The 14,044-nt window shown below is 45.7% G+C and overlaps 1 protein-coding gene across 1 annotated transcript; it reads right to left on the bottom strand.

Moving 5' to 3' along the window:
- Positions 1-3,225: 3,225 nt before the first annotated feature.
- LOC310992799 (uncharacterized protein) lies at positions 3,226-12,894 on the bottom strand. Its single transcript, XM_083980997.1, has 2 exons — positions 12,523-12,894; positions 3,226-11,947 (listed from the first exon to the last, which is right to left on the bottom strand). The coding sequence occupies exon 2, from the start codon at positions 11,866-11,868 to the stop codon at positions 3,736-3,738; it is 8,133 nt and encodes a 2,710-aa protein (XP_083837123.1). The 5' UTR covers positions 11,869-11,947; positions 12,523-12,894; the 3' UTR covers positions 3,226-3,735.
- Positions 12,895-14,044: the final 1,150 nt, after the last annotated feature.

The raw sequence follows: 14,044 nt of genomic DNA on the forward strand, positions 1-14,044 counted from the left end.
TGAGTTTACAGGTAAAGCCGCCCTTGGTAGGTAAATAGCTAAACTCACTCATTGCAGTATGGTAGGCCATAGAAATTCTTACTGCAGAGCCAAGGGAGACATTAGAGTGCAGGTATACTGCAAGAAAGAGAGATAGGTAGTGAGCTCATAACTCACATGTACAGCTCATCTTAGCCCATCCTGGCTTCTTCAGCCTGAAAGTCAGTGAAGTTTTGGTACATAGAGTGAGTGTAGTGGTTCCCAACTTGGGAGGTAACCCCTCTGCAGAAGGTAACAAACCTGAGGAGATGCTTAATAATGGGGAGTGAAATGATCAACCACATAATACAAATTTTCTCTCTCTGTCTTTAAAAAAAAAACTTGTCTTTTTTGATTATGCAACACTTAATACCGTAGTTACACATTTTCTGAGTCTGGAAAATTTCTGCTATATGCATTGCTGTGACATAATCCGAAAACTTGGACTTAGTGTTGATAGCCTTCCTCATCAAAGGCTGACCTCCCTGAGGACACATTGTTCACAATAAATGTTTCCTGCCAAACAGGGGTTACTAATATCATCGTCTGACTAGGACCACACAATCACCTCATGATCTGGTTTCCTCCCTTTCATCGATACATCACACATACATACATACAGACAGTCATGGACAGGCTCACTGACACAAAAAGTGCTACTTTATGTCTGTCTGAGTCGGCGATACAGTCACCATTAGTTACAATTTCACTTTCATGAACAATTGACATGTAATCTCCGGCCACACAATCACAGGGCACTTACATGGAAAATGTTAGGAAGCATATTGCACGTTTTATTCCAAACAACTTACTTATCTCTTTGCTTGTTATCTAGCTGCCTGGCCCATGCCACCCACTCCTCTTTATATTCCTGATACCAGAAAGACAATGTAGAGAGAACTTTTCCAGTGACCAATCAGCACTCCAGTGGGTCCAGATCAAATGTTGCTCACCCACTCACTCCTGGGTGCGGCAAGGATGATTGGACTCCTACAGTGTGTGTGTGTTTGTGTGTGGTCACGTTGTGGGTTAGAAAAGTGATCACAGAACCATAACAATAACAGACGCACTGGAAAGAGCCCTGAGCCCTCCTAATGATGTCATTATGTCTGTTTTGTATGTACGATTGGAATTCACTGTAGTCACCCACCATGGAAAGGCTGTGTCTGGAAAATGTTGATTAATGATTTATTAGATTGAAGCTGACTTATTAAATCTAAAAAAAAATTATTTCAATCAAAAACACTTGTTATAGCACCGGCAAGCTGTTATCACTGTCTTGAAGACACGCATGCTCTCTGAAAATGGAGGCTGAAGAAGTGGGTTTCTTGATCGTCTACCATAGAACAGTTAATCAGCCAGGCTGTGTCTTGGACCACATCCAAGGTGTGTGGAAGTGTGTGTGTGTTTGTCTGGAAACAATCTATAGTAGGCGTATACAGATTTGGCTACTTTGTATGACTAAGGTGGGTCTTGAATTGTTATCCAACAATTAAAGAGGATGGCACTAAAGTAAAGTAAGCATTGCATTACAGTCACCACCCGAAAAGAGGAAGTCATTTGTATTCAAGTTTATTTTGTGTGAACATAAACATTGGGTCATCTGAACCTGTGTGATATCACTAGTGTTTGGTTGTTACATGTCGTTGCTGAGCAATGATTATAATTTTGCCGATAAAACCTGGTGGACTCATTTCTTGTCACCTGACTTAATTACTTAATTACACTGGTGACACCGTTTCCTCCCTCCTTAACAACATTACATTACAGTGATTAAGCCAGACTGTTTCCTGAGTGAAATGAGGACATCCCAGCATCACTTCTGGCTCAGTAGACAATAGTGATGACAAAGACTTGTGGAAGTAGAAGTTTGTTTAACACTGCACTAGTAATACAGGCATATGTACTTTTCTTGCCAGGTGCTGCAGTGATATCCCCTCCAGATGTGAATGAACACGCTCTGAATTCCTGTGAAGCTAAGAGTTGCCTCTCACAGATGAAACGTTGTTTTGTTCATTGTAGCGCACACACATACATTCACAAGCACACCCAGACGCACACACACACATACACATTACAGCCCCTCATAGCAACTGGTCAGACCTCTCATTAATTTTACTGCCATCCACATCAAAGAGAGAGGAGGCCAATTTTGTCCCTCTGGACTAACAAATTAGGCTCTGGTTTCAGTTTACAGGGCCAGGTTCTGATTAGAAAATCACCATATTGTGTTTCACTGGGTCTTGTCACGGAAAGGTTAGCAGATGCCTTTAGGATGGGACTATTTGCCCTGCTGTTGTGGTCTGTGGCACCCTCCGGTGGTCACAGTGCTGCAATGTACTAATACTGCTTAACAATAGCCTGTGTATATTAGGGGCATCTCTTTACTTTGAATATAAGTGTTGCATTACAAAAGAAATGTGATACTGTAATATTTGGCTTCAGTAACATGCCATGTGACACAAAAGACTCCCAAACCCTTGTGAAATGATCATAGAATAGGATTTAATAGCTGCTGCACATTGTTAGTAGTTACAGCGCCCTCTAAAGACAGAGAGAGGTTTCAAATTGGCCAATATCACATAATTGTTAAAACATCTGATATTAATTAATCAATCATTCTCACACACTTTATCAACAAAGTCCCTGTATAATTTCCTACAATAAAGATGTCAGCATATTTAATTGACAACCAATACTTGTATTAACATAACCCACATGCCATACCTTATTAATTAATTTGGTGACATTGACATCAATGTCACCAAGATGGGAGGAGGAAACAGTGTCTGGGTAAATGCTCTATGTGAAACTTGATCAGTCAAGTCAGTCAAAATTAGTCTTATACCCATTGCCTGAATTGTCTTTTGTGTTTTGACAGGATCTCTTAAGAACTTGTTTTAGCATTTGATTATGAAAAGCACTGATTTTGTGGTAAGATTAACATCTTTCCCTGAAAACACTGCATAGGATTGAATGCATCAGAGACATAATCTGAGTTACTGGTTTAACCAGTGAGTAAACAGAACACCGTAATAACATTTAATTGGTCTTGCAAGTAGCTGGAAACTTACATGGCCATAGTGCCAGTATTTAACACTGTATATAATCTAATCAGTAAATAGATGGTACCATGTTGATTTATAGAGAGGATCTATAGAAAAACAGATTAAGGCACAAAAAAGAGGAGTGTGATATTTGGTACATTTTATTGGCATTGTTGTTGCAGACATCATGTGCACAAACTCACTCATCCAATATTAGAGAATAAACAATAATAAAATAAATATGAGGTTCTTTTAAAACATTATTTTCAAGTTTTTTTGGAGATATTTGTTATTAAAGTAAAGTAATCAGTAAATTAGTAAACCTATTGATTTATAATACCTGTGCATTTATACAGGTGAAGTTAGTGTGATTTTATAACCCTGTATCAAAAATGACAAAAGTTTTAATAGATCATTTTGAAATTAGGCAAACACCTCATGGAAAAGGCTCTCTTATGTTGTCAAAATTAAATCAAGAATTACATCTCTTTCTATTAAAGCAGACTAGCACAGAACAAGCAGCAGCAAATAAACAACAACCAAAGAATTGCTGTCTTCAGTTGCAGTGTGAAAACTCAAATAACAGTACAGGCTAACATTAGACACCCCCTTTATACACCATGTATTTAAAACCCAACAGGCTCCAGGAAGGCGGCCTCTATCCTCTATTTCAGGACCTTTTCCCCCCTGATGGGGGCAGGTTGGGGGGATGTTTGTGGTAATAGTCTGGTGGGGTGGGATTTGGGCTTGCGTTCATCCCTGTAGGGACATAATACATGCTCTCCAGGTAGCTCTGGTCCAGTGGTGGATTGTTCTGGGGCTCTGGCTTGGAACCCTGACCAGAGTGATTCCTATAGCTGACTCCAGGCCCACTTGGGTGCATTGTTGCTGCAGAAGAGGCCTCAGGATAGCGGGGTGGCTGGGGCTGAGCCTGGGGGTGAGCTGGGGGAGGTGGTGCTGCATAGGGCATGTACTGTGGCGCTGCAGCATACATGTTGGGGTTATGGAGAGAAGGATAAGGGGCTGCTGAAGGAGGATACAGGCCTGAATGTGACATTGCTTGCTGTGGGATCAGCACCTCCACATATTGGCCTGTCTCTGGGTCAAACAACATTTTCCTCAGTGGCTGTACAGGTACCTCGATATAGAAGTACTTCCCAGTCTCAGGATCTAGGAGCACTCTGCGAGGTGTCTGTCCATAGTTACTCTCTGAGTACAAACTGGAGCTGTCACCCCCATATTCAGAACCATAGGAGGGCCCCAGGCTTTGAGGGCCACACAAGTACTGGGGATCCAAAGGAGGAAGGCCAGGAGAGTGGCTGTGGCCAGGATCGCTGTAAGGAGCTGGGCCCAGGCCTGGTGGCTGCTGCTGAGGGGATCTGTGAACAGGGGGTCGTCGAGAGTCAATATGCTGAGGTGGCTGCAATGGTCGGTCAGCAGGGCAGGCCTGCATGAGTGACGGGTGGGGAGGGCAGGGAGGGGGCTGGTGGAGAGACTGGTATAATGCTGGTGGCTGACCGAGAGGACTTGATTTGGGGGAGGCGGGCCGGTAGCTCAATGACTGAGGGTCAGGCCTGCACTGGTGGGGACGGAGAGGGGGTTGAGCGATTGGGTAAGGTAATGCCTGACCTGGAGAGTGTGGAGGGGCAGGAGGGGTGATGTTATGGGGGCTGCGGTGATGGTGAGGAGGTGTGAGACCAGGGTGGGAAGGGCAGCCAGCTGTGCAGGAGCAGGGCGGGGGGCGGGAAGAAGGTTGATACTGATTTGACCTCCTGGGGGTTAGATCTGGAAGCAAGAGGGGACTGAAGCTCTCTCTTTCATCGTAGCTTGGAGGGTCATCAGAGGCATAAAAACACAGGTCATCTGACCTTTGGCGGCGTTCACTGGACACTGATCTCTGGCATGGCTGGTGTGTGTATCCTGGCACTTGATGATGTGATGTGGGAACAGTAGTGGGTTGTTTTGTGTTGTTTGAAGTTACCGGCATAGCTTGTTCATGAGGGTATGCCATCCTGGGATATTGTGTTTGGATGTCTGGATCCCTAACAGCTGGCTGGCAAGGCTCGCTGGCTCCAGCTGAGGGCGCTGCAGTGACCTGGTTTGCTACTGGCTCAGGAGCTGGACCTGGAGCAGAGGTTGAGCCTGTAGAAGTGGCTGACGTTGGAGCTAAGGTTGTAGGTCTTTGTGTGAATCTGGAGCTCTGAGGTGGGGCAGCTGGTTGTTGCTGCTGTCCTCTGTCATTAGATACCTCCGTCTCTGATGGTGCTGTAAAGGGATTTGAGAGATTGGAGATTGTTGTAGCAGTTGTTTTGCTAGGTGGAGGTTTGAGGCTTGACACTGCAGACACAGCTAATTTTCTTGTATAGTTTGATGTTGATGTGGACTCATTGGAGATCTTTCTATAGATGGTTGGTGAGGAAACCACAATTGTTTGAGACCTTTCTTCACCTTGTGGTTTTACAGTTGCCGACAGTCTTGGTGCTTCATTTGGCACTGTTCCTAAATCTGCAGGTTTAAACTTGCAACTTGGTTTGGGAGGCACAACTGGCTTTTGAGAATGTTTAGCTATAGATTTAACTTCAATGGTTTGAGGTCTGTTGTTTCCAATGGAGTTTTCAGGCCTCTCTTGTTTCTGTGTGTCTTTAGACAGTGATTTAACCTCAATTGGCTGAGGCCTGAATCTTCTTACTGCGGGGGACCTCGGGGGAAAAGTTGGATCTATTCTTTTCACCGCTTCAAAATCTCCCTGATCCTTCTGTTTGGTTGGAGTTGGTGTTTGCTCCTGTGTATTCCTTAGTGGTGAAGCACTTTTTTGTTTTGCAAAAAACAAAGTGTCTTTTATTGTAGGCTTAACGCAAACTTCATCGTCATCCTCTGCGGTCTTTGTAATGGTTTCTGTGTTTTCAGACACTGCTGAGGGGCCAGATGTGATGGACGATGAGGAGAATGTCCTCTCCCTGTGAGACTCGATTCGCTCAGCCTCTGAAAGCATTGCGGTCTGAAGGGGGATCTCCAGGCAGTTCACATGCTTACAGGGAGCCCCTTTCCCTGCAGCTGCATTCTGGCCGTCGCCAACCACTGCTCCTATGTCTGCTTGGTAGCCTTTTTCCTTTAATAACATGGAAACTGAGTGGCCACTGCTGCCAGTGTTATTGCCAGAGGCAGTGGGCCCAGGTGAAAGTGAAACAGCTGGGACCTGGCCTGGGGTGGGAATTTCTTCCTGGGCTGGAGATGCAGATGTCTTGGCTTTAGTGGATCCATCCCTTATCAACACTACAGCAGTGGACACCTCCCTTTCCTTACTGGGCAATCTGGGAAGGCTTCCAAGCATTGGAGGTTTTCTGTCTGTTCTAACCACCGCTTCTTCCTCTGTGTCTGGATTTTTCTGCATCTCTGTCACAACCTCTTGTTTTTCTGCTGCCTTTTTTAGATCATGTTGACCTGGCTTGGAAATGTCTGTATTTCCTGTTGTGTAACTCTGTGTGTTTACAGCCGAGGATTTTTGTGACTCTCTGCTTAGGCCAGTGACAAGTTCTGGAGAAGCCTGGGGTTTATCACCTGGGTTTTCTGAATCTTTCTTGCTGCATGACATTTTATTTTTGTCCTCTTTCCAGCAAACAGCCTTGTATTCTATTTGCATTGGCTGTGAACGAGACAGAGGCTTTGCTTTGCTTTGAGGAGGTGGAGATAAGGTTGAAAGTTTTGAATCGTTTACCTCATCTTTCTGTTCTACTTTTTTCTCCACCCTGTGCTCCTCTTCCCTTTCCTCCCTCTTCTCCTCCATCCTCATTTCTTGCCTCACTTTCCGCCCCTCCCCTGCTATGATCTCTTTCCTTTCCTCTTTTACTTCATTCCTCCTTTCTTCATTAAAAATTTCCTTCCTCTCTTCATTCACACCTGATGATATTATAGCACTAGTTGCCTTGAAAGACAGATTATATGTGTTTTTCACAAGCCGCCTCACATCTCTAACTTTGTGAAGGGGGGCCTTAACTTTGTTATTGCCATTTCCTTCATCTTCTTCTGTTTTCTCATCCACACTGGTCTCCACTCTGTCATCCTTGTATTGGAAAGACATTTCTGGTGAGGAGGCCTCAGGCTTGTTTTCTGCTTCAGGTGTCAGACAGACATTTAGAGAGGCTTTCTTTTTCTCCACGGCTTTGAGAGTAATCTCCTGTGTTTTTGACTTGCAAGTGCCCTTGTCACTCTGTGGCAGTTGTTTATGGGTCTCTGTGCTTTCACATTCCTGGTCTCTGTTTGTCATCCTGGCCTGCGTGTTACTGGCTCTGGTGGCAGTAGGAGCTCCTGTGTTCCTGGCAGTGGAATTTGCTGAGTCACCACCATCCCTTTCGTCCCATGTTTTAATGTCATCTGCTCGTTGTACAAAAGGTGTAGACTGTTTACTATCAAATGCCACTTTAAATTCTGATCTCATTTCAGACTTCACTGAGGTTGTATTCCTGCTCTGAGAATCAGCCTCTTCACTGTCAGTCTGTGAAAAACTTACACTTCTGCTGCTGCTGGACGAACTTGGCCTCTTACCAGATCTCGGTCCAAAGCTTTTTGGCGGTTTGACTTCCTCCTTTGTGCTTGTTTCACCTCTCACCAGAAAACCCTCAGATGAAAGACCACAGTCTGATGGGACACTGGAACTCAGACTATTTGTGTCAGGTTTTGGGTCCACTGAACTGACTGTTGGAGGGCTATTTTCCTCAAAAGCAGGGCTCACTTCATCTTCCTGCTCATCAGTTTGTTTATCAACACTTTGCATCTTCTTGGATAACACACTCTTGATGAGACAAGTGGCCATCTTGGTTTTAGAGCATGTTTCATCCAGTGAGGCAGATTTCTGGAGTTTTCCCTTTCTTTCATTATTTTGATTAGGTTCAGGGCTACGCTCAGAGGGGTAGCAGTCTAGCGTTGCTGCTGGTGTGCTGTGCTGTCTCACAAATGTCTCTCTGGAGTGACTCTTTGGAGATGGACTTTCCATCATCGCTGGTATCCCAGGACTACTATTTTCACTACTCTCATCCTGCTTCCCATCAGCATTATTCTTTCTCTTAAGCTGGATCTGTCTCTTGGGCACTCCTCTTCTAACCCTCCTGGGGTCCTCTCTTTCCACAGCCACATCTACACATTCAAAGCTGCCCATCTCGTAGCGCCTTGATGGATCCAGGCCATCTGAGTAGTATGCAGATGATTGCTGGAAGGGGAGCTCATCACTGTCCAGTTTCGGAGCAGAGCCCCTGAAGTCGGCATAGGCCAGCCAGGCAGGATTGACCCCGGCAGGGCTCTCCTGGGTGGATGGTTGAGAAATGTTGGTGGATGAGCGGTGGCTGGAGTTGTACATGTCAAGGTAATCTACCTCTGGGCTTGACAGACTGCGAAAAGCCAAGTCTGTAAACCACTTCACCTCATTATCTGCCTCATCAAGCTCGCTTCCCATGCTGGAGCTGGAACTCCGACAGGGCCTGCTCGTTGCCACGCGTCCAGGAGCACTGTTCTTGTTATGGTGTGCAGGAGGTTGAAGTCGTCTGCTTGGACCACCACCCCTGGTGTCTTGTTGGGAAACACGTCTCAGAAGACTCTGTTGTTGCTGTAGCTGCCTGGTAGAAAGCAAACTCTCTGAATAGGAATGCACTGTTGGCAGTCCCCGACGAGTCTCTCTGCTTGTGGGAGCTGCGCTGCGACTTGCAGGCCCTTTTCTATTCCTGGCATTGAATGACAGCTCAACCTGTTCCCCTCTGTAACTGGCGTCCCCCTGCCACCCCTCCCCTTTTTCTGGAACCCGCTCCTCCCTCATTCTCTCTCTCTCCACCTCCCTATCCCTGCCTACCTCTCTCTCCTCCTCCAGCTGCATTTCCCTCTCCATCTCCAGTTGTCCTCCTAGTCTGACCCAGTGGGCCTGGCTATTATTGTCAACAGGGGCAACATTGGGGCTTTCCCTATTTGTCACTGCTTTTTTTAAATTACCACTTGATGAGGATGCTACAACCTGAGAAGGGCTACGGCTTCTGTTCTGCCACTGTCTGTATGGTTTCTCAGGGGCAATGATATGGACAGGTGTAAACCTGGTAAGTGGTGGAGAGGGAGTCCGCCTTCTGTTTACGTGGTGGGCCATGTCCTCAGTCAACCTCTCTCTGTTTTCACGTCTAACTTTGGGTGGCAGGTTTCTTCTTAAGGGCTCAGGTGTGCAAATTGATTTTAATAAGCTGCTGCTTTCAGAAGTTAGGGAATAGGTAGCAAGCTGGGGCTGTGGGTTTTCCAGTCTCTGCAGAGGTGAGTCAGGTGTAGCCCTGTGAACAGGTGAAATGGTTGAACTGCTGTTTCTACGGGCTGGAAGATTGGGGGAAAGAGACGTGTTTTCAATAGTAGGATTAATATAAGTGTCTTCTTCGTGAAAAAAACTAATGTTGCTATTTTGTTTTTCCTCAGAAAAGGAGGCGGGCCTTGAGTTTTGCTTAATGTTTCCTTCCTCCACTGCTGCCTCTCCCTTTGCACTTTGTTGTTTATGTAAACTCTCTATCTTTTCCTCTGATGGGGAAGTGAATACGGGTACACAATCTGTAATCACTGGTGAACTGCTTTTGATTTGAATAATAATGGATTCGTCTCCCTTATCTAAAGAAGGTGACACGCTGTCTTGTACCAAAATGTTGGGGCCCTGAATTTCTGCAATATCAGCAGAAGAGGAATTTCCCTCAACTTCAGGTGTATTTCTTAAAGGAGGGATAGGCTGTATATACTGAGGGTGGTGCTCTGTCGACAGGGTGACAGGTGAAATCTGCACAGGAGAAGGGGAGGGAGGTGACAGATCTCTACTCCTGAGGCGCTGAGGTGAGGGACTTTGATGTTTGTCAGATGATGGAGTTTGGTACCTTGGTTCAGGTGAGGGTCTGTGATGCTTTGGTTGAGGTGAAGGTGTTTTGTACCTAGCTTGATGCACCAGAATTATATCAGGCTGCAGAACGGGGCTTGTGAAGCCAGATGTATGGGGTGAGTCGTGTGGTGTACCAGTGGACTCTGCTACACTGCTCTGCCTACTGTCTCTACTTTGGATAGGGCTCCTTGCTTCAGGGGACACAAGTGTCCTATCTGGCTCAGAGGTGGAGGGACGACAGAGCTCAGGAAACGGGGGGCTGTGCCTGTCCTCTGGCTGGACAACAGTGTACGAAATCCCTGTGATATGAGGGGATGAAGTGACGCTTCTTGCTGAAGAAGAGTCCAAGTGAAGCTCAGGTGAGGATGACGTAATCCTGATTTCAGGTGATGGAGCAGTGTGTCTGTACTCTACTGGAGAGCAGTTGCTTCTAACATCAGGTGATGGAGATAAATTATAACTTACCACAGGTGAAGGCACCTGTGTGCTGATTTCAGAGGGTGTTGAAGTGTATCTTATTGTTGGCGAGGAGCCAGGAGAGGGTGTTCTTGTTCTTGTCTTAGCCGGAGAAGCAGCACTGAGCAAGCGAGGTGGGGGAGCTGTGCGTCCCGATTCAGGTGAGACGCTACCTGACACAAGCTCAGGAGATGTTGATATTGAAATGACAGGTGAAGGAGGTGTGTATCTTGGGACAGGTGTTGAAGCAGTGCTGCCTGGTTCAACTGATAACCTTGCCTTTTGGTTCTCAGGAGTAGCCGTGGTGTCTCTTCCTGTAGCAGACGGATTTGAAAGCAGTTCAGGAGAGCAAGGAGGCTCTTCTATATCAGGTGTGGAGCCTCTGCTGAAAAGATCAGGCAGGGAGACTCTTCCTCTTAGTTCAGGAAAAGGAGATGATGCTTGAGTATCAGGAGAGTAGGGCCTACTCTTCAGCCCAGGTGAGGCCAACGTTTCTCTTGACTGGGATGATAACTCTGTACTGCTGGATGATGGTAGAGGAGATGAGGAAGATGCTCTAAATCCAAAGGCTGATTCTGGAAAATCTAGAGAGAAATCTTTGGGTGAGGGACTACACAGTTGGTTGTTGTAGCTGCTCCTTGGCTCAGGTGAGTTTTGTGCTACTCTGAACTCAGGTGAAGGCTGGGTGACTGATTCAGAGCAGGGTGAGCTGACACAGCTCCTAGGCTGAGAGGAGGGACTTGGAGTCAGTGACTGCTGTGAGGGGCTGTTAAGTCCGTCTTTAGGAGTGATTTTCCCTGGTTCACTCTCTGAATGCTCTTGACTTAGATTAGATGATGATGGTGAACTTCTCCTTTCGACTGAGGAAGAAGACAGGGATGATGCTCTTCCCTCTGAACTGATGGTAAAGGAGCTAATATGTCCAGGAGAGGGGATTCTCTCACCAGCGTTGAGGATGTCACCTGATGGGCTAGCTGTACTAAGCTGAGGTACTGGTGATTTGGTTTTTGGTTGTAAATTTGGGCTACTGCCCCCAAAAATGTCTGGATGCCCAGGGCTCAGTCTCTCACTCTCTGTCTCGCTCTGTGACAGAGGGCTGTAAAGCCTTTCTCTTGAATCCTCAAAGCCCTCTTCCCCCTCACTGGAGCCCTGTGCAGTGTGGTAAGAGCCTGAGTCGTTCAAATCATCCACTGGGGGTGATGCGGCAGATATCCCTTCTGCTTCCCTCTGGGAAGGGACAAAAGCCCCAACAGCAGGGGTGCTTGAATGAGAGGGCGGCTCACAGTCGTCTCCAAAAATGTCACACAGGCAAGTGGTCTCAGAAATGGCACTACGCTGACTAGGGATGTTGATGATGTCAAAGATTTCAACGTGGTTGGGAGTGCCGTCACGATGGCACAGGGAAAAGGTGCGGGGCGCACTGCGCAGGAAGGAGTAGCTGTCCCCCTGGAGAGTCCAGCTGTCCATTGCTAGTCCACAAGCTCCAAATTCTCACTGTGGCCAGTCCAGTCCCTTCCTGTAGTCTGCTCTGGGCTCTGTTCCTGGACTGGAAATAAGATATGGTCACCTGGAGGATGTATGTCTCATTCATTTTTACCACCAGTAACATTTGACAAATATCACTGACAGGCAAAAGTGTATAAGTCACAAATACAGAGGCTTAAGTGTGTATTGTTATTTTTTGTAAGCTTGCAAAGGGTAACTCTATCCTTTAAACTATAAATTTTCTGAAAATACCTACAACTCCCAAAAGGGGTTCAGATCATAAATATAACTCTGTCCCTATGCCTGCAACCTGACATTAACACAAGTGAATATGAAAAGTTGACAAACGTTTCGTAACTTTAGTTGACAAAAACTTAAGTCACATACTGTACATCAATTTTGTGTATTTCCTGTAAGATGTCATCAAGGCATTTACTGAATGAAGTGCAACTTATATAACATTACCAGGTCTGAGATTTATTCATCTTATATATAATGGAAAGTGACATTATTGGCATTAGTTCTGCCCATTACATACCCTTTACGCTTTCCTTATTATCTTGGTGTAGAATTGACTAGAGAGAGAAAGGCTGCTCATTGCTTAAGTACAGAGATACAGAATGATTGGTACTGTACCTTTGGCCAATGATGAGGCTTTCCCAATGGCATCGAGTTCCTCTGTGTTGCAATATCTGCCCCTCATCCAGTGAACTGCCTCTCAAAATCCACAGCACACTCCCAAGTTTACAAGACCTCGGTGCATATGCTGAGTCCAGGACTGAGCGGCTCCTCACAGCTCAGTCTGGCAGTGCTACACTGGCTGCACCACTTCAGAATGTCAAAGGCATTGCTCTGTATCAGACTTGAATAGGAAAAGCAAAGCGGGGCATCTCGCCTGGACACATTACATCCCCTAATGCTCCCATCTCTATTTCGGCCCCTCCCTCCTCAGCTGGCCTCAGGGAAAGCACTTACTGAATCTAACCTGGATCCTTTTTCTTGTCCAGACTGGGGTTTGGTTGGGCATTGGCTTTCCAGTGTGAGCTGGCCTGGGGTGCAGCGCTCAGGGTGGGTGGGTTTATAGTTAGCAGCAGGTGCTGATCCGGCCAGGACGGATGAGTGCGCCTGGAATTTGACACTTAGAGCCAGCTCAGTCACAGGGCCCCTCTATATATAGACCTATACTATCAGGGCCAGATAGCCAAAGCTTTAGCTGTTTGATTGGACACGCTGGTGGGAAAGAAAGGGGAAATACCGAGCTTGAAGTACACCCCACACATTGTACACTTTATTACTACTTATGAGTTTTTTCTATCATTGACAGTATTATTGATGTATACTTTTATGTCTATGTGCATACATATGTGTGTATGTGAGGCTGTGGCTGGGGTACAACAGGTCAGGGGTTAACATAGACCACCCGACTTTGACAGCTCACATGCAAAATTCCCGTGCACTGCATGTTAGGTAGCAACACTTGCATAACATTGGTAAGGTGCTCTCACATGTTTACTGTCACGTTTTTTCCTGTTAGATTTGTTGTGATGCAGTAATGTTAATTTTCATTCCATCCAATTATATTTTTAAGTTTTAAATTCTTATTGAGCTTGCTGTTGCTTGTGTTGACACATGTATGATATAAAACTGGAGGAACAAAAGGTGTCATGTCATTTGTCAACAACAGTATTCTCTGAGCCTCACTGAGACTGTCTGGGCATGTATGGCAGTAGTGAGTGTGGATAAGCCCTCTGTCCCTAACCTAATACCTCATGAGATTACCATTCATTCTCAGTCATTAAGTCATTCAGGGCAAGCCAATGGAAAATCTTTGATTGCAGCCCTGACTGAATGCTCTCACTAAGGGTATATTATAACTGTGGTGTCAGGGATGGTTCTCAACACTGGAAAGTCAACAAGCTATTTTATATATGGCATCATATATGTAATTTGGATCTCCCTTCTGTCTGAATAGTCATACATTGCCATGAGTGCACACATTTCAGTGTGGCTTGCCAAAATGGGATTTGGGTGTTTGACCTTGGTGGAGTAATATAAGAGCAATATGGTTACACACAGAGCTATACAACAACTACATGTCTTTCTTTTCTTGTTCTGTCAATATTGACATCCCTTGGGTGACGCGAAATGAAAAAACATG

This window comes from Trachurus trachurus, assembly GCF_905171665.1.
Source record: "Trachurus trachurus genome assembly, chromosome: 10".
NCBI classification, from domain to species: Eukaryota; Metazoa; Chordata; class Actinopteri; order Carangiformes; family Carangidae; genus Trachurus; species Trachurus trachurus.